The sequence below is a fragment of the Symsagittifera roscoffensis genome, chromosome 2 (genome assembly GCF_963678635.1).
Source record: "Symsagittifera roscoffensis chromosome 2, txSymRosc1.1, whole genome shotgun sequence".
Classification (NCBI taxonomy): domain Eukaryota; kingdom Metazoa; phylum Xenacoelomorpha; order Acoela; family Convolutidae; genus Symsagittifera; species Symsagittifera roscoffensis.
The window spans coordinates 30561444-30587131 of NC_087063.1; the positions used below are offsets into that span (position 1 = coordinate 30561444).

The 25688-nt window shown below is 36.4% G+C and overlaps 1 protein-coding gene across 2 annotated transcripts; it reads left to right on the plus strand.

The window, feature by feature from the left end:
* LOC134839087 (organic cation transporter-like protein) lies at positions 1-25430 on the plus strand. Of its 2 annotated transcripts, none has more exons than XM_063854506.1 (9): positions 1-159; positions 4333-4541; positions 7952-8191; positions 11869-12132; positions 19397-19532; positions 19865-20081; positions 20733-20886; positions 23998-24243; positions 24973-25430. In XM_063854506.1, the coding sequence occupies exons 2-9, from the start codon at positions 4370-4372 to the stop codon at positions 25146-25148; spliced, it is 1605 nt and encodes a 534-aa protein (XP_063710576.1). In that variant the 5' UTR covers positions 1-159; positions 4333-4369; the 3' UTR covers positions 25149-25430. The 2 variants fall into 2 exon arrangements, with proteins under 2 accessions (XP_063710576.1, XP_063710575.1); XM_063854505.1 differs by having other exon boundaries at positions 1-286; positions 24973-25429.
* Positions 25431-25688: the final 258 nt, after the last annotated feature.

Here is a 25688-nt window from a genome sequence, read left to right on the forward strand (position 1 = left end):
ATTTGTCCATATCTGCTCGCACTTCAAATATTGAAACAGGAGTTAAGCACTCGTTGTGCACTTAGCAGAGACATTTTAAATTTCTTCGATCAATACAAAACTTTGGTGTTACCGAAGTCAAATTTGAACTAATTGAAAATTTTCGGTAGAGCTTCAAGGGTGAGTTTTTTTGGTAATATAGAAATGCTTCTTAAGTAAAAGGACCGCTATTTTGTTATCGGATCTTGTAAATTATCCTCTTCATAGTACCTACAGCATTTCAACCCTTCAAAGAAGTAAATTAGCGGTGAGTTGGTCAGAATTGCTTTCTAGTAAGAAAAATACTCGTAAGTAAGTAAGTAAGTAAATTTACTTGTAAATTACTTGTTAGTGAAATAGGGTTCCCAAGCTTTTCATCCCGCATTTTTTAACCCCTTTTTCTTAACTCCTCTGAATACAACCCCAGAATTAGATAACCCCAAAATTTAACCTCTTTTTAATTCCAATTGATGGAATCAAAGTGAAACTAACTTGAAAGGAATTCGGAACCATAGCGTCGGTAAACATCAAATCTATAGTTGCAAAAAATTTCGCAAAAGAAAACGAAATAACATGCAAGCTGCTAAATGCGGTTTAGATTTGAACAGAAATGACCTTGCCGACAGTCTAGACTTTAATTTGAAAACTAATCCGATCAGCATGATTCAAATTATTAAACAAAATTGATTAGGTATCTCCTAAATTGAATTTGATCTTGAAAATATTTTTGCTAAAAATAGATTAATTGGCCGAATTTAATTGAACTAATGAATGTAAACTGGTTGTGACCGAAACTTTGATTGATCTAATCTCAGTTTTTTTCCAAATGCCGATCTTTTTGTAAACATCTAATTTTTTGAACCATTTGTCATTATTTTTTTTAACTGTCTGCATACAATGCAATGTCTAAATGGTTTGCCAGCCCCAAGTCCCAACACACCAGAAGAGCAATCATCCCGAGATGAAATTGCTAGAGACAGCATTTTCCATATGCGAGTTAAGCCAATGCGTTTTTTACGTGTACGGTAGGCTGCAAGGAGCCGTCTTTTCTCAAAAAAAATTGACAAACAACGTTTTAATTTAGAAATATGAACAAAGAACAGAGAAACAAATGTTAAGCTTAAATTTGCCAATCAGATTTCTCTTCGTAAGCTTGCATAACATTCTCCACTTTTTCGTAAAGGAATCGGTATTTGTGTTTTTTGTAAGTTGGGGCCCGCTCGAAGGTAAGAAAAATTAAGTTTTTGATGGGAGGCGTCTTTTGTCAAACTTGCGATTACTTTCCAAATACTGGGATGTGAACCACAACCACTAAAAACTGACTGGATGCCATAATGCAATTTCTCTACAGCCTTTGTTGGTCTGGCCCGGGTATTGCCGCATCTCTTTTGTTCCATAGTGAAGGGGAGAATATGCCTTCTCGATTCGGGACGAGAATTCTTATCTAATTAGATCCAAAATACAGCCAGAGCTCGTCTACTTTAGCAATTCTTTTATACTCTTTTATGATGCAATTGCATACTCGGCCGAAAAGAGGTTAAATTGTTGTGGGGTTATCTTGTTACGGGGTTATAAATTGTAGGGGGTGTAAGAGTTTTGGGTTAAATTTTTTCCAGCCGATTTCGACTACCTCAAGGAAACCTTGAAAGGTATCAAGTGTGATATCCTATTAAAATCCTATTGGTTCTTGCTCAAATTATTAGAAGTTTTGTTTAAAAATTTTGCCCAGTGTCACGAAAAAATTAATTGCGTTTTTTCATTCTGTTGTTCTTCATTATAATTTTCTCATTCTTTTAACCTTTTTCTTTCTCATTCTTTCTGTTTTTTAAACTAATTCAGTCACTTTGAAAAACAGATGTTTTAAAGATAGAAAAACGAATATTTCTGTTATAAAGCGCATTTTTTGCAACTTTCAGAAATAGCAACGTTAGAAATCTTCTTGCGCTTTTTCGGAAGTTTAAGTTTTCGAATTTCTGATGATTAATGTCTTTCTATACATTAGGGTTAATATATTTGAATATAGAACAATACGGCTGCTTTCAACTCAAATGAACAAAACCTCGAAGCTAAAAGCAACTTGAGCGTCTATTTTTTTGCAAGGGAATGGGAATTTGAAAACAGCCAGCTCGAGAGAATTGATGCGAGCAAGTTATGCAGTTTTTTATTACGCGTTTCATCAATCGTACGCCGCAAAACATTCTGGCTCAAATACATTTCCATATACTAACTTGAAGCAAGCTTATTGATTCAAACATTGCACTCAAATTAATGTTAAAACTGCGCGTGTGGTGAAAATTTTAGAATGAACTGGAAAAATTTCTCCTTTTTGTGCATTTTTAGTTTCAAAATAATCAAATCTGTTTAATCCAAATTTAACTGCCCGGGTCGAGGTCCCAGACTCATGTTGAGACTTTAAGGGTCGCGCCTCATCCGGATTTAGACCCAAATTGCATTGTCACGCCGAGAGTTTGAGCCTGGAAAGTCTGCACATGAGTCGCGCCGTGAAAGTCTGGAACAAATTTTTAGGAGTTTGGTAAAGTCTTATAGGTCAGGTACTTGGGAGTGCAGTCAGAGAATTTGCCTTGCGTCGAGTAATTTCAACAGTAAAGTTTCGTACAATTTAGGCGAGAACTAATCTGCCGTCTCCTGGCTTTCGATGGAGCAGGAGTTTGGTTTATTCGCCGCCCTAAATTATAAACTCATCGAAAAGCATTAATGCCCTGAGTTTAAATTTTCAGAGATTTTTCACCTGTTATCAGTTTTGTAAAGTTATTAGGCTTTAAAGATTGCCATTTTTGCCGGGTTAGGCATAACGCACAAATAACGCGCGATATATTCGTGATATTAGCGTTTAAAGGGAGATCTATTCCGTTTTAGAAATTTTTCTAAACTGAACATCCTGCCATTTTGCTATTTGCGAAATATATAACGTTGAACTTCAAAAAGCGTTTGAGGGGGTTACTTTAAAAAAACATCAAAAAGCTTTAAAATTTTTTTTAATTTAAAAAAATACATCCATTTTATAAAACGATCACTACACTATAGACCCTATAATGTAGTCGGAACATTCAGGGCTTTGCATGATACGACCAGTTTGGTTATTTTTGATACCAATTTTTGGCCGTCCAAATTTATAACTTTTTTGCCAAATTTGGTACCAATGAGTGTTAAGTAATTAAAAGGTTAAAAACTTCAAAAATGCGTTCAGAAATTGTATTTTGATGATTTTTCCTACAATTTGCCTGCCAATTTCGCAAACTTTTTTATTGAATAGGTTTTTCGGCGTTTTAGACACATTTTAAAGTCTTCCGAACAATTTTTAACTCAAAAAAGAAAAAAAGGCGCTCAGTTTTTCTCGCTAAAAATTAACTTGCTCTCTAATCATTGTTGGCTTACCGTTTAACCCAATGTTTTTGTTCCGTTTATTGTAGGAAATGACGGAATCTACATGCTCGAGTGGTTTTTTCTCCGGACAAATTTCGACTTTTTTCGCAAGAAATTTCTGACAAATATTTTTTTATCATTCTAAAGGTATTTTGTTGTTGCTCAAATTTAATACTATACTTAACCTCTGGTCATTTTTTCTTCTGTAATGGGGGTTTACAAATTGCCAATTTGGCCCATTTGAAATAATAAAAATCTATATATTTTATGCTATTAACGCGTGCGCTGAGATTCAATCCCTGTTACATATCGTTCCTAATTGAATTGAGGCTTGCTATGTGGTTAATCTCGCTTCAGAATTTCATGGGAAATAATCGATTATAAAAAATGTACGCCATAAAATCAATTTTCAAGACCCATGCAACCATGCAAAGGTGTTTTTATGAAATTATAATCGATTAGTTTCAAAATTTAAAAATCCATTATAATCGATTATTTTGACAATATAATCGAGTTTTTTAGGCCACAAAAATTTATGAAAATCAATTTTCTTTTTGCAGAAACTTATGTACAGCTAATTAAACTCTTGAATTATTTGGATAATAAATTTGCCCAATTACATCAAAATGACCCCAAATTGTTAAGAAATCGACGTTCTGCATATTTACAACCCTAATAAACACAAATATGTTTGTCCCTTAAAAAAATTTTAAAAAAATTTCAAAGCGAAGACTATTTCATAAAACCTAAAATGCAGTCAAAACATTCAGAGCTCTGCATGCTACGAGCAGTCTTGTACTGATTTTTTATGCTATGATGGAAATGCAAAAACTATTAAAACTATTTTTGAATAGTTGCGACCAAAAATAAACTTTCTGTGACCGTGAAAGTAACTTTATTATTATTTAACTGTATTATTTGTTTGTTTAGTTGAGATAATTTTGTTGATACTTCTCTTAATCAAAGAATGGGCTTTGAAGATGCTCTGCAGAGGGTGGGAAGTGATGGGCTCTACCAGAGGGCATTCACAATTTTCGGAGCATTCGCGTGCATTGTGCCCCTGATGCAAAACCTTGCCTCTATTTTCACCCTCAAGATGTACCCCATGAAGTGCAACTACGGAAACGGCACATTAGTGGGCAAGTATGAGACTGTGAAAAGAGATATGTTGCTCAAAGTCAAGTTGCGGAAACTACAATTAGCTTGAAAATTTGGAAACAAAACGAAACTAGGAGCGGGTCTATAAAACTCTTGAACTGCTCAAATCGTGTTTGAAAACTTTGCAACAAGTTATTTAAATAAAGCGCCCGAAAAAATCAGGCTCCTCCAGCCTTATGGCATCCTCTAAATCGATATATTTGTAAACGGGTAAAAAGTAACTTGATAATGAAACAAGTTATTATGATTATGATTATTATGATTATTATTTTTATTTTGAAGCCAAAAACTTACAACCATACATTCTATGAAAAGGTACGTTTACAATTTAGTTCGGCTTGAGGCAAACAGGCATCAGGCCACCATCGGATTTAGGGGGGGGGGGCTGGTGGGGGCGAACCCTCTGCGTACCCAAAGGCCCCCCTTTGTACTATTTTGAGATATTTATTTTTGGCTGACAGACCCTAAATTTTTTTTTTTCTAAAGGCGCCTTGGGGGCCAAAATGTACCAATTTTGAGGGGGAGCGCGCGCCAAAAAAACGCAATTTTTTTGGTGAAATTTTTCCAAAAAATCCTACAAACGCCTTCAGCGCAGAAAAATTTGTCGAAATGCGGTCTTTATACTAACTTCGAAGAGCTCAGAAAATCAATTTGGTTGACTTAAAAAAAAGGTGGACAAAAATCCGCTCCCCCTTCGACAAAATCCAGATCCGCCCCTGCATCAAGTGGTTGGGTGGCATCTCTATCAGCAAAATCGATTCGCCTACTTTAATTATTTAAATCATATTGACAGTACTCAAAAAGAAAGGCAAATGTTTCAAAAATTAAGAAAAAAAAACCAACATACAAATCGTTTCTTAGGTATTATTTAGCATTTAAAGTAAGATGACCAAAAAATTTATAACAAAGGGATGGAAACTTATAAAAATTCGTTGTCACAAACATAGATGTCTCTTATTTTATGATTACATAAAGACAGGAGCGTTATCATAATAGTAAACTTCGATATTTTTAAACAAGTAACTAAGGTTAAAAGAGTAAAAATAAGATGTAGTAAATTTAGGCAATACGAGACAAACTGTTGATGAATGAGCAATCACAGCAAGATGATTCAGGGCGTAGACCCCCTCCCCTTAGCACGCCAGTCTGCCCTCCTCGGCGAAGTCCTAGATCTGGCTCTCTATAGGAAAATCTTAGATCCACTTCTGTATATAGGATTAGTGATCAGCTCTAAAAAACACCATTTCAATTGTTACTAGAACTCAAAAATTCCCTAACTGTCTCACAAATCTTTTTCCGACTTTTTGAAATGGTTGAATGAAGACACAGAATGAAATTAACACTTTTTCCACTGGTTTCTAGAGATTACAATAATAGGAAATAATGAATTAATATAAGTAAAATTCTAATCTTTTCTCATTTTATCGGATTCCTCCAATGTTTAAATTTTTGTCACATCGAACGTTTGAATTCTTTCTCATATTGCTAACTAGATATTTTGTTACTTTCTTTAGTTTTAAGAATTGAGTATATTACCAAAAAAAATGTGGCGTTATATCACCATCTCAATTAAAACAATTTTTTTCTCAGATATGACTGAAAATAGACATAACTTGCCTAATGACGATCTTCCAGACTGCTTGCATCCAGTTTCAAGCGTTACTAATTGATTATATTACGATTTTAGACCAGTCTTGCTAAAAGTGAGAATTATAATCGATTATAATCTCTCTTTTTGAAATGAAATTATAATTAATTATAATACATTTTAATCAATTATAGTCGATTATTTATGCGTTTGTTTTTCGATACAATAATAATCAATTATAATTGATTATAATCTATTATTTTTATTCAAGTTTCTAATTCATTAGTTTTACACATTTTATGCTTTTTGTAGACCTTGGTTCCTATGAAATTTGAGAAAAAATGATTTTAAAAACTTCCAATCAATTCAAATTTATAAGTTTTTTTTTCATTTCTTCCCCAAAATTGTTTTGTGATGCATATTTTAAATTTTTTAACCACCAAAGATCAGCAAATTGATTCAGTTTCATGATTGATACGGAAGATTTAGTTTTCATCTACCGCGGGAATCTTTCCACTAATATGAAAAGATCTCTATGAAACTTTTGTTTTGTGGTAAAACTTTGTGTTCAGATAAACCAAAGTGTTCAATTGATCTCTATTCTAAAGATTTTCTTATTGACACAAAAATAATTGCCCATAAGACATAATTCGAATATTGTTTTGAATTGAAAAAAATTTGGCAAAATAAGAGATTATAATCAATTATAATCGATTATAATCGATTATAATTGATTTTAAGGGTTTTTTGTACGATTTATAATCAATTATAATTGATTGCAGGGGCGGATCTAGGATTTTCTCGAGGGGGGGGGGCGGATTTTCAAAAAATTTTCGAAAATTTTGACGACCTTTTTTTTTTTTTTAGGTCGACCAAATTGATTTTTCGAGCTCTCCCAAAGCACAGTTTTGACAGTTTTGTCCCTATTTTGGTCAAATTGTTTGCGCCGCAGGCAAATTTTTGAAAAAACAGGTCAAAAAAGGCGTTTTTAGGCACTTTTTGAAAAATTTTGACGAAAAAAATCGCGTTTTTTTGGCGCGCGCTCCCCCTCAAAGCTAGTATATATTGGCGCCGAAGGCGCCTTTAGAAAAATTTTAGGGTCGGTCGGCAAAAATTTGATTTCTTAAAAAGTACCAAAGGGGGGACCCTTTGGGTCGGCAGGTGGTCGAATCCCTGAGGGGGGGGGGCGTCCGCCCCCCCCGCCCCCCCCCCTAAATCCGCCCCTGATTGATTGTAAGAGATTATAATCTCTTGGAAAATATCACAATTATAATCAATTATAAATCCTTTAAACACCTAATTTTGGTAATTATAATCAATTATAATTGTCAAAAAATCATCATAATAACCCTTTATAATCGATTCTTTACGCTTAAACTTGGATGCGGGTTGGTTCTGTTAAGTGATCATTTTATAATTTATATCGATCAAGGTGAACCTATACTGAAAACATTTTTTTTATAATAATGTCACTGGTTATTCTTAATTGTGATGAAAAAGCATGAATGCGTAAGTTGAGACAATCTAAAATTATAAAATTATAAATTATTTTTAAAAATTTCCTGCCACTTACCCTAAGATCTATTTTCAATCAAACATTCTCATAAATTTTGAAGACTGGCCAATTTTCTGGTCAATTTGCTGGCCAATGAACTAAGCATATCGATTGCATTAACAGTATTATATTACTCTGTTGCAATAAAAACGTATCAATTCCACTTTTGTTCATTTTCATCCAGTGTAACTTGCCGTCAGAATTTTGTAATTGTATCATTGTTTTATAACTTTTTATCATTGTTTTAGATGACGAGAACTACTGCGACAACTGCCCCTCATTTTACGAATCTGTACCGGAGGTGGAAGGTAGCTACACCATTCGAAACCACTTCAACCTTTTCTGTGAAAGGGAGTACTTGGGTGAATTGGGCAACACATTCTTCTTCATTGGACTGGCATGTGCCGGTGCTGTCGGAGGAGTGTTTGCGGATCATTATGGGCGTAAACCTCTCGGACTGTTCTCTACGTCGCTCATGACAGTTTGCGGTTCGTTTCAGTTGTCAAAAAATTTTTTGAATTAAACGCTATTTTTTTCGTTTTCCGATCCATTTCAGTTTTAATTGACTAAATATTAATTTATTTCCAGACCTTGTAGTTCCACAATTTTTGATTCTAAAATCAGTTAAGCTCACTACAATATAAGCTTTTTTAAAACCAATTATTATATTCAAAAAGTAACTTACTTGGAAAGATTCGGAACCATAGCGTCGGTAAACATCAGACTTTTGATTGACAATAATTTGCGGAAAAAAAAGGATAAACAGCTGATGCATTTTAGATTTAAGTCAATAAGCAAATCAAAGTATCCAGGAACAAATTTTTAATTCAAAAATACATTAATAAAAAAATCAAAGAATTTTTAGCTGACTTTTGTCATTGCGCGAAAAAAAGCCATTCAAATTTTTTTTTTGTAAATTAGCACAAAGTTCTGCAATTTTGTGTCTATAATACAAATAATACGGTACTTTTTGAGAAAAAGAGCTGTTTTGGGCTAAAATGCGCTGGAGAGGGGTTGCACTGGTGGCGTGAAATAATGCTCAGATGCTCTTGATGTTTTTAAAACTAGTCGAGCGTTGGGTTTTCCTGTAGAAATGTCAAGATTATGTTCACTCTTTGTTTCAATAAAAATTGCTCTATATGTCTAAATTGAACTATATGGCTCTCACTCTCTCTTTTAAACGCGTGAATAAGGGATATATTTCCAGTTAATCGAAATGAAATCAGTTTTTTGTGATAAAATGCCTCAGGTGAGTTTAGAATTGTTTTAGCTGGCCTAAATTAGTTATCTGAACTTAATTTGAAAATTTCTATGGTTGAGAAAATCACTCAAGTTGCCGTGCAAGAAACGCAAAAGTTTTCACCGCGGCAATTGATAAAAAAAATTTTCATGCAAGTTAAGAATTTGAATTTTGTTTTTGATGTTTCATTCGCTTTCCTACATAAGAGTGAGTATAAAACATATTATAGTATAATAGTACGGCAGACATATGTAACAGAAGGTAGTGAACCTGATTTCTATTCTCCGCTTGTGCTCCCCCAGGAGAAACATTTTTCAACATTGCTGATGCAGACCAGTTGTTCCTGACACTGAGACAGCTTTCTTGAGAAAACCCAAGAAGACTGAAAGTTTTTCAATGTTTTTGTGAAACCCTAATCACGGCTACTGAAAAGTTTTGTCGAAAGATTTATCTGTTTCGCTCCACTGCGCTTACATCAAGCACGAATAAAACAAGACTGCTCGTATCAGGGCGAAGCCCTGAATGTTCCGACTGCTTTGAAGGTTTATGGAGCAGCAGTAATAACATAAAAACATATGAAATAAAATAAAATGAAAATTTTTTTTCTAAATATTGAAATTTTTATGAAAATCATCCCCCCACACGCCATATAAAGTACAAAAAGATAGTTTTTCTTCCTTGTAACACATCAATTATGGCAAATAAGCTTCGTTCAACCAATTTGGAACGATTTATAAGACGGATTAAATCTCCGCTTACGCGTTAATAGCGCGAATTATATCGCGCGTTAATTGTCCCAAATTGGTCAAAATGGCCAAAATGGCAATCTTTAAACCCTCATAACTTTACGAAAAATGATCACAGGTAAAATATTTTTTCAAATTCAAGCTCAGGACAACAATACCTTTTGAATGATATAAAAAAATTCCGTCAAAAACGGCTAGTTAAAAAGTCGAAATTTGTCTGAAGAAAAAAAAACCCACCCCGAGCACAAATATTCCGTTACTTTCGTATCGAAAATCGGAACAATAATTGCACTTGAATTAGTTATGGCTTCAATTTTTGGTATGATCACGAATGTTTTAGGCTGGGCTTCTATTTACAATAAATAAATTCAGTAACGTAAAAAATGGAGCGCTTTTTTACTAAAATATGTGCAAACATACGCTAGGGCAAAGCTCAGAAAGTGTATAAAAAAGTAGCGTAAAGATCCAATTTCTACGCTTGCTTAAAATATTTATTACCGGAAGAATATGAATTACAAAGGCGCCAATTATATCAACGGAATCTTTTATTTAAGAACCACAGTCTAAAAAAATTTCTAGTTTTTAGATTGATCTATAGTGCTGATTTAAATTATCCGGACAAACAAAATTACTTGATAGTCAACAAATTTGATTTTTACTATATAAAACCCAGAATCTTTGCTTAAAAACAAATTTTAAACAATTTGCGCAAATTTTTGGAGATTTAATCTCTATTAAACTTTGTAGGGCTGTGTATGAGGCTGCTTGTGATTTTTTTTCCTTATCAATTAACAAATTTGTTCCAGCGTAATTCTTCATTATTTCAAAAAAGCCAAAATGACCTATTTTTGGGGTAAAATGTTGGTCGAGAGTTTCGGAGAAAGAATTACACCATAATAATTCTCATGAAACTCTAAGCAAATTTTGATCTCCTCACTTTTTGTCTAATTTTCACCCATTTTGAGAAAAACGTGTTTGAAAATTCAAGTTTTGTTCATTTTGTCCAGTTAATTTAAATCAGCACAGTATAATATATATATAAAGGTAAAATTGACAAACATTCAGTGCTACTTATGTAGCTGGAGGCCTTTCTATTGGTTATTGTTTTCAGTAGTACAATGCTGATTTTAAATTATCCGGACAAAACAATTGAAACTTGAATTTTAAAACGCGTTTTTCTCACATTGGGTTGATTTTAGACAAAAAATGATTAGGACCAATCTTGCCTAGAATTTTAGCAGAAGTAAAATGGTATTATTTGTTCTGCGTAATTCGCAGCTCAAATTTTACGCAAAAATTTATCATTTTTTTGCTTTCTGTAGTTACACCAAAATTATAAGTTCAATTTCTGACCAAATTATATCACAGCAGGCCTCTTATGTAGCCCAGCAAAGTTTAATATTTAAGAACGGTGTAATCTCCGACAATAGGCGTAAAACGTTCAAAATAGTTCTTATATAAAAAATTGGAGTTTTAAATAGTAAAAATGACATTTTTTGGCTATCAGACATTTTTTTGCTATCAGACATTTTTTGGCTATCAAATAAATTTTTTTTTACAAAGTTGAGAAGTTTTTTATACAAAGGACGCCCTTCCCTTCAGGAATTCGACCCCATGCCGACCCAAAGAGTCCCCCTTGTGTACTATTTAACTATTTTGAGATATCCATTTTTGGCTGACTTTGGCGCTAATATATATTAATTTTCAGGGGTGAGTGCGCGCCAAAAAAACGCAATTTTTTGGTTAAAATTTTCCAAAAATTGCGTAAAAATGCCCTTTTTGGCCAGTTTTTTCAAAATTTTGGCAAAAAAAAGGGTCTTTGTACTGCTTTGGAGAGCTCCGAAAATCTATTTGGTCAACCTAAAAAAAGGTCGACAAAAATTTTGAAATTTTTTTGAAAATCCGCCCCCTCCTTCGAGAAAATCCTAGATCCGTCCCTGAATTACGCCATAATAATTCAGTTAAAATTAAAACAATTTTAGTTTTTTAATCATTTTTTGTCTAAAACTAATCCAATTTGAGAAAAAGTCGTTTTAATTTTCAAGTTTTGTTAGTTTTGTCCGGTCTGGATAATTTAAATCAGCACTGTATTGTGTTTGAAAAACTAGCAGGTGTTTCTATAAAACGAGAAAAAAATTGAAATTATAAACTTCTTCATCCACTATTTTCGTGATTTCAGCCATAGCAGCTCCTTTCATGCCCAACTTTTGGCTCTACACAGTTTGTAGAACAGGTGTTGGATTGGGCATCCCTGGACTGTACAATGGTCTATTCACACTCCTGTTTGAGACCCTGGATACGGAAAAGAGGAGCTCGTACTACATTCTCATCATCCAGGGCTGGAGTTCAGGTGTTTTGTTCACGGCTCTATTTGGCTACCTTTTCCCTAGCTTCATATATTACGAAGTAGCAATGGGCATCGGAACTATACCAGTTGTACTAGGTAAGTAAACATCTGGGCAAAGTTTTTTTTTCAATTTACGTAATTTTTGGTCCACGGTGCAATGAGAGGATCTGAACCAACGCCTAGAATTTCTATATAATAGTAAAATAGGTGCATTTGACAATGGTTTTTCTCATTTAAATATTTATTTCCAAGAAGGCACTAAAAAAATTTCGAAACTGTGTATTTAATGTAAATTTTACTGATAAATTTTGCAGATTTAAAACAAAAGTTTTCGAGACTTAACTTGATTCATCAGTTGCTATTAGATGCCTATTTTAGCTTATTATAAGCCTGTTCGCTTGCTTTATTCGCTCGAAATTTGAATAAGAATCATATTGCAAACCAATTTTTTTTCTCGACACTGAAAAAACTTTTTGATACTATTTAAGAGTGGTTCGAATCGAAACGAAAAGAACTTTAAAATGCTATATCAATCGACTCACTCCAGTGATTATATGTGGCATCTGACTTTGCGAGATGAAAAAAAAACTAAAACATATCCGAAGACCAATTCGGAACAATAATCGCAGAACAAATCTGAAGCGGATTGTAACAAATTCAATGAATTGATTTAATGATAAATGGTTTGGATGAACTATATCTAATGTCATGGTATCTAAATTTAGTTCAAGTTCCATTTCTAGTTGTGCTACTTAATTCATTTATCTGTCTGGCGCTAACTGGTTTTTAACCTTCGGAGTTTGTCTGTCACCTTCGGATGACAGCTATTTTATTGTCTCCGACTAACTTTCTGAACTACGGTTACTTATAAAACAGGATCAAAATTAACACCTCGAAACCGTCTTTTCTCATGGCGCAGCCAACAGGCCAAAGTGGGGGAAAAACCCGCTGGGGATTACATCGTTTTGGCCCTCAACGTTTGCAGAGCCACCAATGCTATGGGAGTTTTGGTTCAATCGTTTTCAATGGGGGATGGTGGCCAAATATAGTATAAACCCAAAGAATTTCTATTATGCCAGTACGTTAACTGCAGCGCAGGTTACAGATTTACCAGTGGAGGTAGACGGAAAAAATCGCCTGGCGTCGGAGCAAACGCTTATCTCGAACTTGTATTTGTGTCTGGGGGAGAAAGGACAAGATGAGCTACATAAGAGGAAACCACACCTGGATTTATCTACAACAAGGTACTCTAGAGTATTGGATACTATTGAAACAGAATTTAAGAAGGAACGGAATGAAACTTACGAGACATTCCAACTTTTGGCACGGAAGCAACAAATAGGAGAATCGTTGGAACAGTTCCACTCAGTGTTGAGTGGGCTGGCCGCTCGATGTAATTTTGGAGCATTGGAGACCAGGATTTTGCGGGATGTTTTCATTGTGAACATGAACAATAGGGAGGCTCAAACAGAGTTATGTCGCTCGACTAAGACACCAGAGGAGGTGTACCGTATTGCACTTTCATATGAACGTGGATACAAATATGCTAAGTCATACGGATCGATAAACGGGGGGGCAACAACTAGGGGCACCACCGGTGGAACTGGAGCGTTCCAAATCAAGACGGAACCGCTGGGAGCCATCCGAGGAGGATACAGAAACAATAGACAACGGGGCCGTGGATCGTTTAGAGGGCGAGCAGAAATGAGAGGGGGTGGTTCTAGAAGATGCTATAATTGTGACCAACCCAATTTTACCCCGGAACACCTCACAACTTGTCCAGCCAAAAATGTAACGTGTAACTTCTGCCGAAAAACGGGACACTACGAGAGGACTTGTAGGGGAAAGCGAAATAATCGGGGAAGACCGGCAGTGGGACTAATCCAAAATCAGGAGGATATGGAAGCTAGTGAAATAGGCGACGCGGAGGATACTTACTCGCAGCATGAGAATTCCGTTGGCTGGGTTAATACACCGATAAAGAAGCAACAATCGTGGGAGTCGGATAGCTCAGGAGATTATGTTGTCATGGCTATCAAATCTCGAAGAGAAACAGAAATAAAAGTGGCCGGCGCCCGACTGCCAATTAAGGTAAATGGAAAGCAAACAAACGTTTGGATAGATAGTGGGTCACCGATTTCAATATTCACCATTGGGGAATTGAAACGGACATTGGGCACCGCATGCGTAAATGTAAAGGCACCAGCACCGGAGGACGATGAGTTCAGGGATTACGGAAACAACCCCTTACGACTACTAGGAACAATGGACGTATTGTTGGAAACGAACGGATGGGTGACCAACGCGAATATCAGAGTGATTGGAGGAAGCAGACCATCTATTTTTGGGAGAGACCTAATGCCAAATCTTGGATTACAGATAGTGCAGAAGACACCGGAGGAGAATGTGATGTCGGTACAGAGTGATCAATCTGCGGCCGAGACAACTGAAGTGGAGGATTCACTAGATCACTGGCAGACCTACTTCAGTAAGTAATTTGAAAATTTTTTTAACAGAGTCGGAAAAATTAAGAATTATAGGGTTCACGCGGATTTTTTTGAAACGTTAACGCCACTTCAACAAAAAGGACGTAGAGTGCCGATCACATTGCACGATAAGGTCGATAAGGAAATTGATAAACTTTTACGACAAGGACACATTGAAAAGCTGAATGAATGTTCGGATAAGTATTTTGTTTCCCCGGTTGTAATAACAGTGAAAAAGGACAGATCAGTAAAATTAGCGTTAGAATCCCGGGAGTTGAACAAGCAAGTCCACAAGAATAAATACCAAATGCCGAATATAGAAGAGCTTATGGATACGGTAGGACAAACGATAAGCGAACGGAAACCAGGAGATGTATATTTTTCTACTATGGACCTTACGTACGCGTACGTTCAATTACCACTTAGTCCGGAAACGAGCGTGCAATGCAATTTTTCGCTGGTGGGAGGAAAATCAACGGGCACGTATCGTTTTCAAACGGGGTTCTACGGCCTTACAACCATGCCAGCGGAACTTCAAAGAGTGATTGATACAATCCTTTTGGAATTTTCGCAGGCGCATGCTTTTATTGATGACATTTTGGTGGTCACCAAAGGTACGGAGATTGAGCATATCTCGACAGTTGAGAAAATTTTGAGGAAGTTGGATCGCGAGAGTATGTCACTTAAGCTCACAAAATGCCAATTTGCGCGGAGAGAGTGTGAATGGTTGGGACACAAAATAACTCGTACCGGAATAACACCGCTCGTCCGAAAAACGGAACCGATCGAATCGCTAAAAGCACCAAAAACTGTGTCACAACTTAAATCTTTTGTGGGCTCCATTCACAGCTTGCACAAATATCTTCCGGCGCTTGCGGAATCATCAGCGTCATTGCGCCCACTATTAAGCCGGAAAAACGATTATATTTGGAGTGATGAATGTCAAATATCATTCGAAAACCTGAAAAAGCAGTGGCTAACATAGTAGAACTTCGGCATTTTGATATACACCGGGACACAAAAATTGTGTGTGACGCTAGTCATAACGGGCTCGGAGCGGTTCTTGAGCAACTAAATTCCGACGGCTGCCGGCCGATATCGTTCGCGTCCCGGTATTTAAACGAGGCAGAGAAGAATTATTCAACTAATGAATTAGAAATGCTGGCAGTTGTGTGGGGGGCGGAATATTTTCGCAACTATGTGCTGGGAAGAAAATTTTTAATAGTTACGGACCATAAGGCACTAGTATCATTGCTAAATGGAAACAACAAAAAGAACAAAACAATGTTCAGCAGATTAACAAGATGGTTAGATCGCCTTATACCGTTCGATTTTCAAGTAGAGCATAAACCCGGAGCAAAAATTGGACTTGCCGATTATCTATCAAGACATCCCAGTTTGGAACCTCAACCGGTTAGCACCTACGACAGTATGTTTACGGTGGCAAAAATTAGCAAAATTAGATCCACCCTCGGATTTGGAAAGGAACTTGTCTCCAAAAATAGACTCGAGTTTCCACCGGATACTAATAATAGACGCGTTTGTAATATATCGAATAGGAAACAACCGGTAGAGGGCGAACGATCATGCGATGGAAATTGGACCAATCACAAAGTGACGAATTGCATTTCCGGCAGGTCAATTAAGTTTAGTAATAATTCAGTTGGGACTATTATTGAAGCTAACTTTAGTTACTTAAATCCTTCAAAAACACTCAAAATTTCTTCAAATTCTACAACAAACACTCAAAATTCAAAACTTAATTTAACCATGGAAAAAAAAATCAGAAAATTATTGGAACGACACCCTAGCATTAGTAGTAGCGATGAAGTAGAGGAGATTGATGTGGATATGCAGGCGGTTACAACAGAAGTCCGGAGCACTAAAACAAATACTATTTTTCCATTCCTTCGGTTTACCCTGGTGAAAGTTATCCACCGGTTAATCCGGAAAATAAAGTTATGTCCATCATTCCGAGAAATTGCAAAATCGTCAGTAAACAAACCGCTCTTCCCGAATTGTTCAATTTTCGATTCATAGAATCACAATATAATTCAGATCCACAATTACAAGCCATTATCGAATTAATTAAATGTAAAGACCCTCAGTTACACTCAAAAATTGCAGCGTTGGGTAAGTACTTTGCGCAGTATACGCAGGACTTTCACGTAAGAGACGGATGCCTGTGGATGGATGAGAGGCTGGTAATCCCTAACACTTTGCAAGCGGCGGTGGCTAATAGGTTACATTATTATCACCACGGCAAATCAAGTATGTACGACGCGGCTAAAGACATCTGGTACCCGTACATGTTCCGTAACCTAGCAACTATTGCCTGAAATTGCCAGGAATGCACATTAGCGGGTAAGAACTTGAAAAATATGTGTTCGAAGAATGATATCGGGAAAATACCTGAGCCAAGGGAACCGAATGATTCGGTACAACTGGATTTTTGGGGGCCCATTAACTACTTGAAGGAGTCTAAAAAGTATGTTTTGATGGCGGTGGATCGGTTCTCACGTTGGCCATCAGCTATGGTCTGTAATTCTAACCGATCGGATAAAATTATTAAATTTTTAATAGCATACATAATTGCCCATGGAGTTCCGCGCCAAATTCGAGTTGACCAAGGCACAAACTTTATGTCTATGAAAGTTAGGGCATTTTGTCAAGAACAAGGAATTGAAATCCTCATCTCGCCAGTGATTGATCATAGGGCAACAGGATGTGTCGAACGCACGATTGGCAGCATCAAGAATTCAGTACTTACGTATGCGCGGGAGGATAAACCGGAACCCTTGGATCGAATGGTCGAAAAAGCCCTCGGAGCTTTAAGATTTGTTAAAAACGCCGCCCTCAACATAACACCGTTCGAAGCGCACCACGGCCGGGAAGCTAACACCGTTCTCAGAAATTTGACTAAAAAGCCTACTTTACGGAACCCAAATTGGGAAAATGTAATACGATCTAAATCTGCATGTTTAGATGAACGAGACCCAATCGCCCAAGCAATGCCGGAGCCTATGGATACCAACTGGGGAATCCGATCGGACACTGAGTACGACCTGAAAAATAGGCGAAAACCCCTGAAATTGGCCGATGACCAGGCCACTAACCAGGATGACGAGCCTGGAATTGTGCGGGCACCAAGTGACCCAGTAGAAATACCACCGGCAGTGGTGATGCAGAGGACCGGGGAGCGTAGGTATAGACCATTAATTTCGGACATAGTTAATCAAAGTAAGCATACTATCGAAATGAGTAATGGTGCTGTGCTTAGAAAATTGGGAGTAGCACTAAAAAAAGCTAAAGTTCCAAAGAAACGGGCACCGGGACAAATCGCGGCACCACCAACGCCAGGGGACCTAAAGAGAAAGTTACTGACGCGAGGTAACCAGCCAAGCAGCTCCAAAGGCACCAGGGGAACTTTCCATAGCACCAGGGGAAAGAAGTCACGATTCCAAAATTTGGAATTCGCGGAGGATCAGTTGCCACTAATCACATCGAAGCAAGCAAAACAGACAAGTGGGGGAACAAACTTGGGGAAGAGGGACAAGGAACGTCTAGTGGGGGACAGGATCAAATACAATCTGAAATCATAACGACTCGACCTAGTAATTACGAGACAGCGACAGACTACACAATCGCACGCGAGCAGGAAACCGCAATTAACCAAAGGAAGGGAGATACCAGAGGAGTCACACCACAGGAGACGGAACTCGAGGCGGAGCATATTCCAGAAATTCCAGAAACCAAAGAGAAAAAGCGGGGTCGGAAACAACGACTTGTTTCCTACTCAAGTCAGGATTCAGCTAGTTCACTGGATGAAACTAGTTCTAGACGGTCAGGAAGAAAACGAACCGCAGTAACTAAGATGGGGGCAGTCATGATCGATAATATCCAAAAGACGGATAAGTCAGGAGCCAAATGAAAAGGAGGAGAAAAAGAAGTATGAGTAACAAACTTATATAAACAATTTACAAAACTGTCATATGTACGTCCAGGGAGAGGGCATGCTGCGAAACGGCAAAAACTCAAAAGTTTGTGTTTTAAAGGTGTTGTAGTTGATTCACAAAACTTGTCATTAACCCTATTGATTACTGTTAACATCGATGCATTGGATACGTGATTAAAGTCATTAATTTTTACAAGGAGGGAAATGTCATGTTATCTAAATTTAGTTCAAGTTCCATTTCTAGTTGTGCTACTTAATTCATTTATCTGTCTGGCGCTAACTGGTATTTAACCTTCGGAGTTTGTCTGTCACCTTCGGATGACAGCTATTTTATTGTCCCCAACTAACTTTCTGAACTACGGTTACTTATTAAACAGGATCAAAATTAACACCTCGAAACCGTCTTTTCTCACTAATTTAGTTTAATATAAAAAATCAAAAAAATAATTTTTAAAAAATAATTGTGGTTTCTGCGATTTGCAGAGAATCTATGAACGGCAATGCAGTCTGTATAAGCATAGTTCGCTTCTCTTATTTTCACATTCCAGACTGAGCTATTTTGTCGAATGAAGCTCTTTTTTTTCTGATTGACCAAAGCAGTCAGAAAAAAGTGTCACTAACACCAATCAAAAGAAAAAAGGAGAAAAAGTCAAAAACTTGTTGTCAAACTGATAAGTTTCCAGTGTCATTGAATCATTTCGTATGTTTAGAGGGGGATTCGCTTCAATCGTAGGTTGAATTCTGCAATTTATATGGGGTGAACATAAGCTTCCACAGGTTCCATAGGAGAGAAATTGTGATGGAAATCCTTCTCCAACTCTGAGCGATTTTACGAATAAATCATTTTAGGGAGATATTAGTACTGTTTGCAAAACCAGGAAAACATAGCTTAAAAAGTAAAGAATGATCTTATTTTCAGTGACCCTCATCCTTCCGGAGTCCCCGCGGTGGCTATGGGTGATGGGGAAGAGGAAGGCAGCCATGAGGTCCCTGAACAAAATCGCCAAGTGGAATAGGAACGAGCCAATCGGAATGTCCGAACTGGCCACCCTCATGTTAGTCCAGAAGGGTTCAAGCAAATCAGTTCCATGTTCGAAATGGGCAAAAACCATTCAATATTCAAGTTGATAACGCAAACGGTATTTAAAAACTTTGTCGAAGAAATAAGAGAAGCAAACTAAAATTGCCTCCGTTATGTATGACCAAAAGATACCAAAAAGCAGGTAGCAAGGGCATAATACAGCCGATCCCATAGTTTCTGGTACTTTATATCATTTCGAATTTGGAATTTCTTTTCGTTTGCTTATTTTAGGATAAATGAGCTACGGATTGTGACAGAGGTGTCGGAGAAATGTGAAATGTGTCGATGATTGGTCGGTTGTTTCAGGGGAATGGAGGAGGATAATCGCCGCTCGAAGCGAGTGAAAGCAGAGGACGCTGTGAGTGAGGCACAGCGCAAACCGAAGGAGTCAGCCGGAATCACGGAGCTGTTCAAGCACAAATACATCCTCATGGCCACTGTGGTCACCTGGTTCAACTGGTTCTCAGTCACTATGTGCTACTACGGATGGTCACTCATGGTCGGCGATGTGGGAGGCAGTGTGGTCCGTTTTTATCCTTTCGTTTGTCCTAAAATGTAACTATGGCAGATCCTCTCCTCCCTAGTGCACTTTCTAAAATAATGATCATAAATAGCGTACAAGGAAAATAGAGTTTACAAGGAAAAAACAATTTATTTGTACTCACTTTCAAACCTGAGAGAACGTCATTAGACCATATAGTCTGTTTTCAAATACTTTAAAGGATACTATCCCCTATGAATGACTAATTCAAAGGCCAAGCATATGCGAGTTTTGCACTTTGTAATGAGTTTATACAGGTTCTTTAAATCCATGTTTTCGAAACTTTCAAAAATCATTTTTTTTTTCATTGAAGGAGTGCATATTATTATTACTACGACAGAGGGAATGGTAGGGCGACAATTCGGAACAAGCGACAATTCGGAGCAGGCGATAATTCGTGACAAGGCATCGGCAAGTATGATACACTTGCTCGGCTTCTTTTACATCAGGCACGAGAGGAATACTGCGCGTGAATCTACTGTTACGAATTGTCGCTTGTTACGAATTCTCGCCTCACGAGAGGGGCTATTGATTTTGTGAGCGTAAACATCTCCCAATTTTCAATTGTTTGTACAATTATATTTTTAGTGACATATATTTTCATGCCATTTGATGTGCTGTGTAATTATTTAGTATGAGAACTTGATCTACGGCGGTGCAATGGAGATCGGAGGTCGATTCGTGGTACTGTTCGTGGCAGACAAGGTCGGCAGACGTCCCTTTGCCATTTTCCTCACCTGGACAGTCACAGTCTGCTGCGGAGTCGCAGCCGCACTTGTTGCCATGGGTAAAAATCAACAAATTATCGGCAACATAGTTAAATCTTAAATTGACAGTCAAAATTCTAGCAAAAATCTGAAAGTTTTGTTGTTGAGATGAGTTAATTAGATTTGGACTCTCTCACCCGTTTTTCTTCCGTTTTCATTCCTTAGACACGTAAGTTAGACTCAAAGACGGCAAAAATTTACCATTTCTTGTTGACACTGAGACAATTTAATGTTTTATTTTAGAATGTGAGTCACGGCTGAAAATGCTCTACTATGATACAAAACTTGACTCTATATGAATTTTTTTGAGGTGGGAAAAATAGCGAACAACAAACCTACGCCATATTTAATTCAACGAGGGTGATAGGACCAATCGAATGACGCATAGATTGTTATGATAACGCCTATTTAATTATTGAAATATAAAAATACAAAAAAAAATTATAAAGCTTGCAAAATTTACAAGTTTTTCTTTGAAAAAAATCGAAATACTGTGATTGTTTCAGGTCAATTTTTTAGTTACAGTAGTGGATGAAACGAAAAGGGAATAAAAAAGAGCTAAAGGATCAATTAATTATTAAACAAACAAAAGAGACTAAACAAAAATGATCACGTTTGCCAAAATTTTTTGAATAGAATATATCAAAAAAGCTATTTTGGTGACTTTTTCGGAATTCCTATTAAAGCAACATGTGAAATAACTCTAATTGATTCCACATGAGGCCCCAAATGGAAGTTGTATAGATATTTAAAGCAAAAAACCTCCTATGGTTTTAACAAACAAAAAAGAATTCTGGAAAACTTTATAGGATGCATAATTCAAGCCCCCAGTAAAGTAGAATTCAAATCTATGATTTTAACAAGTCTTCTTTGTTTGCGAAAGCCATTTACCGTATTAGCTGCCAGCCCCGACCAATAAATTCAAGTAATAATTTCCGAGAAAGTCAATGGCTGATTAACTAGAAGGATAAACTAGGTCAGTCACGAATTGAGGGATAAACGTTCCAGGGGGTTAAACGTTCCAGAGTAAAATATATAACTACGAAATTAATTAGTCATATTTTGTCGTTCTTTGGGCTTTTGTTTCTAGTTTCCTTAAGAATGGTTAATTTTGAGGTCGCACAATTTCAAAAAAATTCGAAAATTTGAAATAGAAACATGTGAAAAAACAGTTGATTAAATAAAAACAAATTAAAGAGAACTTAATCCGAATCAGGTTACTAACATTGGTAACAGTTATTCTGAAAGTCAATCTAATAAAGCAAGCGCAATTACAATCGATTATATTCGATTAAAAAGGATTACTTTGCAACGAAAATAAGTTTCATTCTCTTCAAAAATAATGAATTATAGTCAATTATAATCGATTATTTTCGGATTTTATTGATTAGAAAAACAGTATCATTATAATCTATTTTTAATCAATTATGATCGCTTATTTTCAAAATTTATTGAGACAGACAATAAAAATTCATTATAATCGCTTATTATCCATGGAACTCCGGTGCGGGTAAATCTTTCCCATTACTTTTCAGGGTGTGAATTGGAACAACAGTAAAACTGGTTGCTGCGCAAATAGCACATTATGTTCCGATCACATAAATATAAGTGAATAATTGTTAAGCTAAATTTATAAGTGATAAGCATAAACAAAAATGAATAAAAGAATAAGCAAATTTCAATTTTTCTTTTTGAATTTCTGTAAAATTGTTCTTTTTTTTGTGAAATCGGCGGTAGGGGGTTTCATTGAAGAAAAATTCAGTATTGCAAAAATTAAGCTGACTCTTTCTTAAATTATTATCACATTCTTGTTTTTAGACAAGTAAATTTTTCTGAAAAACGGATCAAGTCAGGCCAATTTTTCTCAGCACTGCGGCAAGGGCAAATTGTTTTTATTTTTGGACTAAGAAGGCTTCTGAATGATAATTAGTTTGGCTCCTTGTGGGCTTTTTTGTGGAACTCGAAGTCCGGAAAAAACACGTTGGTAAATGAGCCAAAGGTTGAGTTAATGATACCTCAAGTTTTGAGACAAAAACTGGAATATTGAAATTGTAACTTCAATTTGAAATTGTCCAATATGAAAGATCTTTTTTTTGGTTGAAAAGGGCTTTAATATGATACCGCACTTGAATCCAACTAGCTTTCTTTTGGCAATCAAAAAACGTCAAAAACACACCAATTTTATCTGCTGGGTAGAAGAAAAATTTTATCTGCCGTTTGTTCTAAAAAGTTGATCAGAATTTTTCGACCGTAGTTACCTAAGTTATGCAATTGAAAATTGAAATCATAGTCATACTGGGATAGTGGGAAAATTGATTGCAGCCAAGAACATCTTAAATACTACTGTCGAATTAGAAAAAGTAATTCCTCTGTGCACACAATCCTTGGTGTAAAATAATCTGAAAAACGGAAAAGTTAGACAAATTTTTATCGACACAGTGATAATCTATATTTGCGTTTTTCGAGGAATCGAAATCCTAGTCTAAACCCATCCTTAACCCCATGCGAATTTTCCTTGATCTACCTAAACAGAACAGGGAAAATGCAACCATATGCAATTGTTCCTGCCCCCCCCCCCCCCCCCCATTTTAATTTGTTATGCAAGTAGCGGAGAATGTTCTTATGATCGTTTTCTTTGCAAAAACAATTATTTTTCAGACATTTTCTAGAGTTTTTAGCCATTGTTTGCACGGGGAAAGGAGGAGACGCTAAGTTAACAGCTAACTTCATGAAAAGCATCTTAATACTCTTCCTCACTTCGTCTTTTGTATTTTTCAATCAGCTTTTTGCTAAAAATTGGTCTGAAACGAAAATTTTTTTTCTCTCTACAATTAGAATATATATTTTAAAAAAATTTGCAGCTCGAATAAAGACAGAAAGAGCTTTAAAATGATAATTCGCTCGACCTCATGTGACATTTATTTCTGGTACCTTTGGATTTGCGCGGAAAAAATAAACTTGAAACCAAAGATTTTTCAAACTTAATTTTCGCATTCTTTTGCATCAATTTTTCTTTGTTCTTGTTTCCTTCGTTCGGAGCACATTCAAAGAAAAACAATATTTGGAAACATAAAAACGAAAAAACTACTGTTATGTACAGCCTGATTCTGAAAACTTTTTGAACTCTTCAGGCAAGGAAGGTTCGACGGCACTGATGGTGGTCGGCATGTTGGGCAGATCCTTCATCTCGTGGTCTTGGGACATCCTGGGACTAATCATGGCAGAGTACCCTCCCACTCCAGTGCGAGTGATCATCTCTGGCACCACCAGCACCTGGAGCAGGATAGGGGGAATAGTGTCTGCCCAGTTCACCACTATAGGACGATGGAATACAAATGCGCCTCATTTCCTCATTATGGCCATCACTTTTGTAGCCGGTGAGAGAAATTAGCACTTATTGTTTTGCGTTCACGGTACGGTACGTATTTAAACTATTTGAACGAAGTGAAGCAAACTTTAGAAAATTTACAAACTTTGAAGAACTTTGATATGTTGCATTCAAATTGGTTGAAATTGGGATTAAAAGTAACGCATTCAAAAATTGCTCATTATCATGAGCTAATCTAACGTTTTTGCGAGGGTGTTCTAGGACATTTTATCAACTCCTCACGATTTTTCAAACTCTAAAATACAAAAAAAGACCACATTTGCCCAAAAAGTTTTAAGAGGACGTATCAAAAATTCTATTTGGGTCACTTTCTGGGAATTCTTAATTAGTTATTATTACCAAAAGGCACGTTTATAGAAAATTCTAGGACTGATTTGCAAAATATGGATATTATCACCCTTGCGATTAGCAACGATGTTGCAAACGGTACAATAATTTCCCCCCGTAAACAGTTTTGTTTACAGGATGACTGAAAGTCTGTTCTTTTGTCAATTTTTTGAGCCTGTCTACATTTTAAATGCCCATTCTATTCAAAAATTGCTTTTTGTTGGAGGGAACTTTATTCAAGACAAAAACAAGACAAAGGTAAAAAAATTTTGACATTTTTTTGGGTGGACGAACTTTTCACTCTGGTTCGATTATTTTTTTTTCCACGCCAACTTTTGTACCTCGAAAAATCTTTTTTTACCTCGAAAAATAAAATAGAAATGTACTTCAGGGCTCTCGTGTTTCATTTATCCAGAGACGCAAGGTCTCACCCTTTCGGATTCAATGTTAGAAGCCGACACCTACATCCGAGATAATTTTGGATGCTGTCGGGGAAACCAGTCGGAAGAAAAGGACGCCGAAGTCTCAATGAGGCAGTTAGAACAACGAGAAAACGAAGACTGCTGAAAAACGATTCAGACTTCTGGCTTTGCCAAATTTCATTATTCTTTATACTACAGTTATTGCTGCTATCCATAGATGCCGGGGGCGAATCTATGATTTTTTCGAGGGGGAGTTTTCAAAAAATGTTGGAAATTTTGTTGACCTTTTTTTTAAGGTCAACCAAATTGATTTCTGAGCTCTCGCAAATCACTATAAAAACCCTATTCTATTTTGGCCAAATTTTGTGAGCTGCAGGCAAATTTCTGAAAAAAGACAGGCTAAAAAGTAGTATACAGTGGCATCTTAAGATAAATTTTAGGGTCTTAAATCGAATCCCTGAAGAAAAAAGTCCACCCAAATACCCCCCCCCCTCCCGCGCCCCATCACCTATACTAAATCCGCTACTAATAGATGTTGTAAACTTTATTTGGAATTCATACTTTTGTATCCAAGTACTTTTTTGATCCCACTTAGAATGCAAGCAAGATATATGAAGCACAAGATTTGAGTTTATTTATCAATTGAAATTGACTGGTCGAGTTTAAGACTTCGATAAAAAAGGGC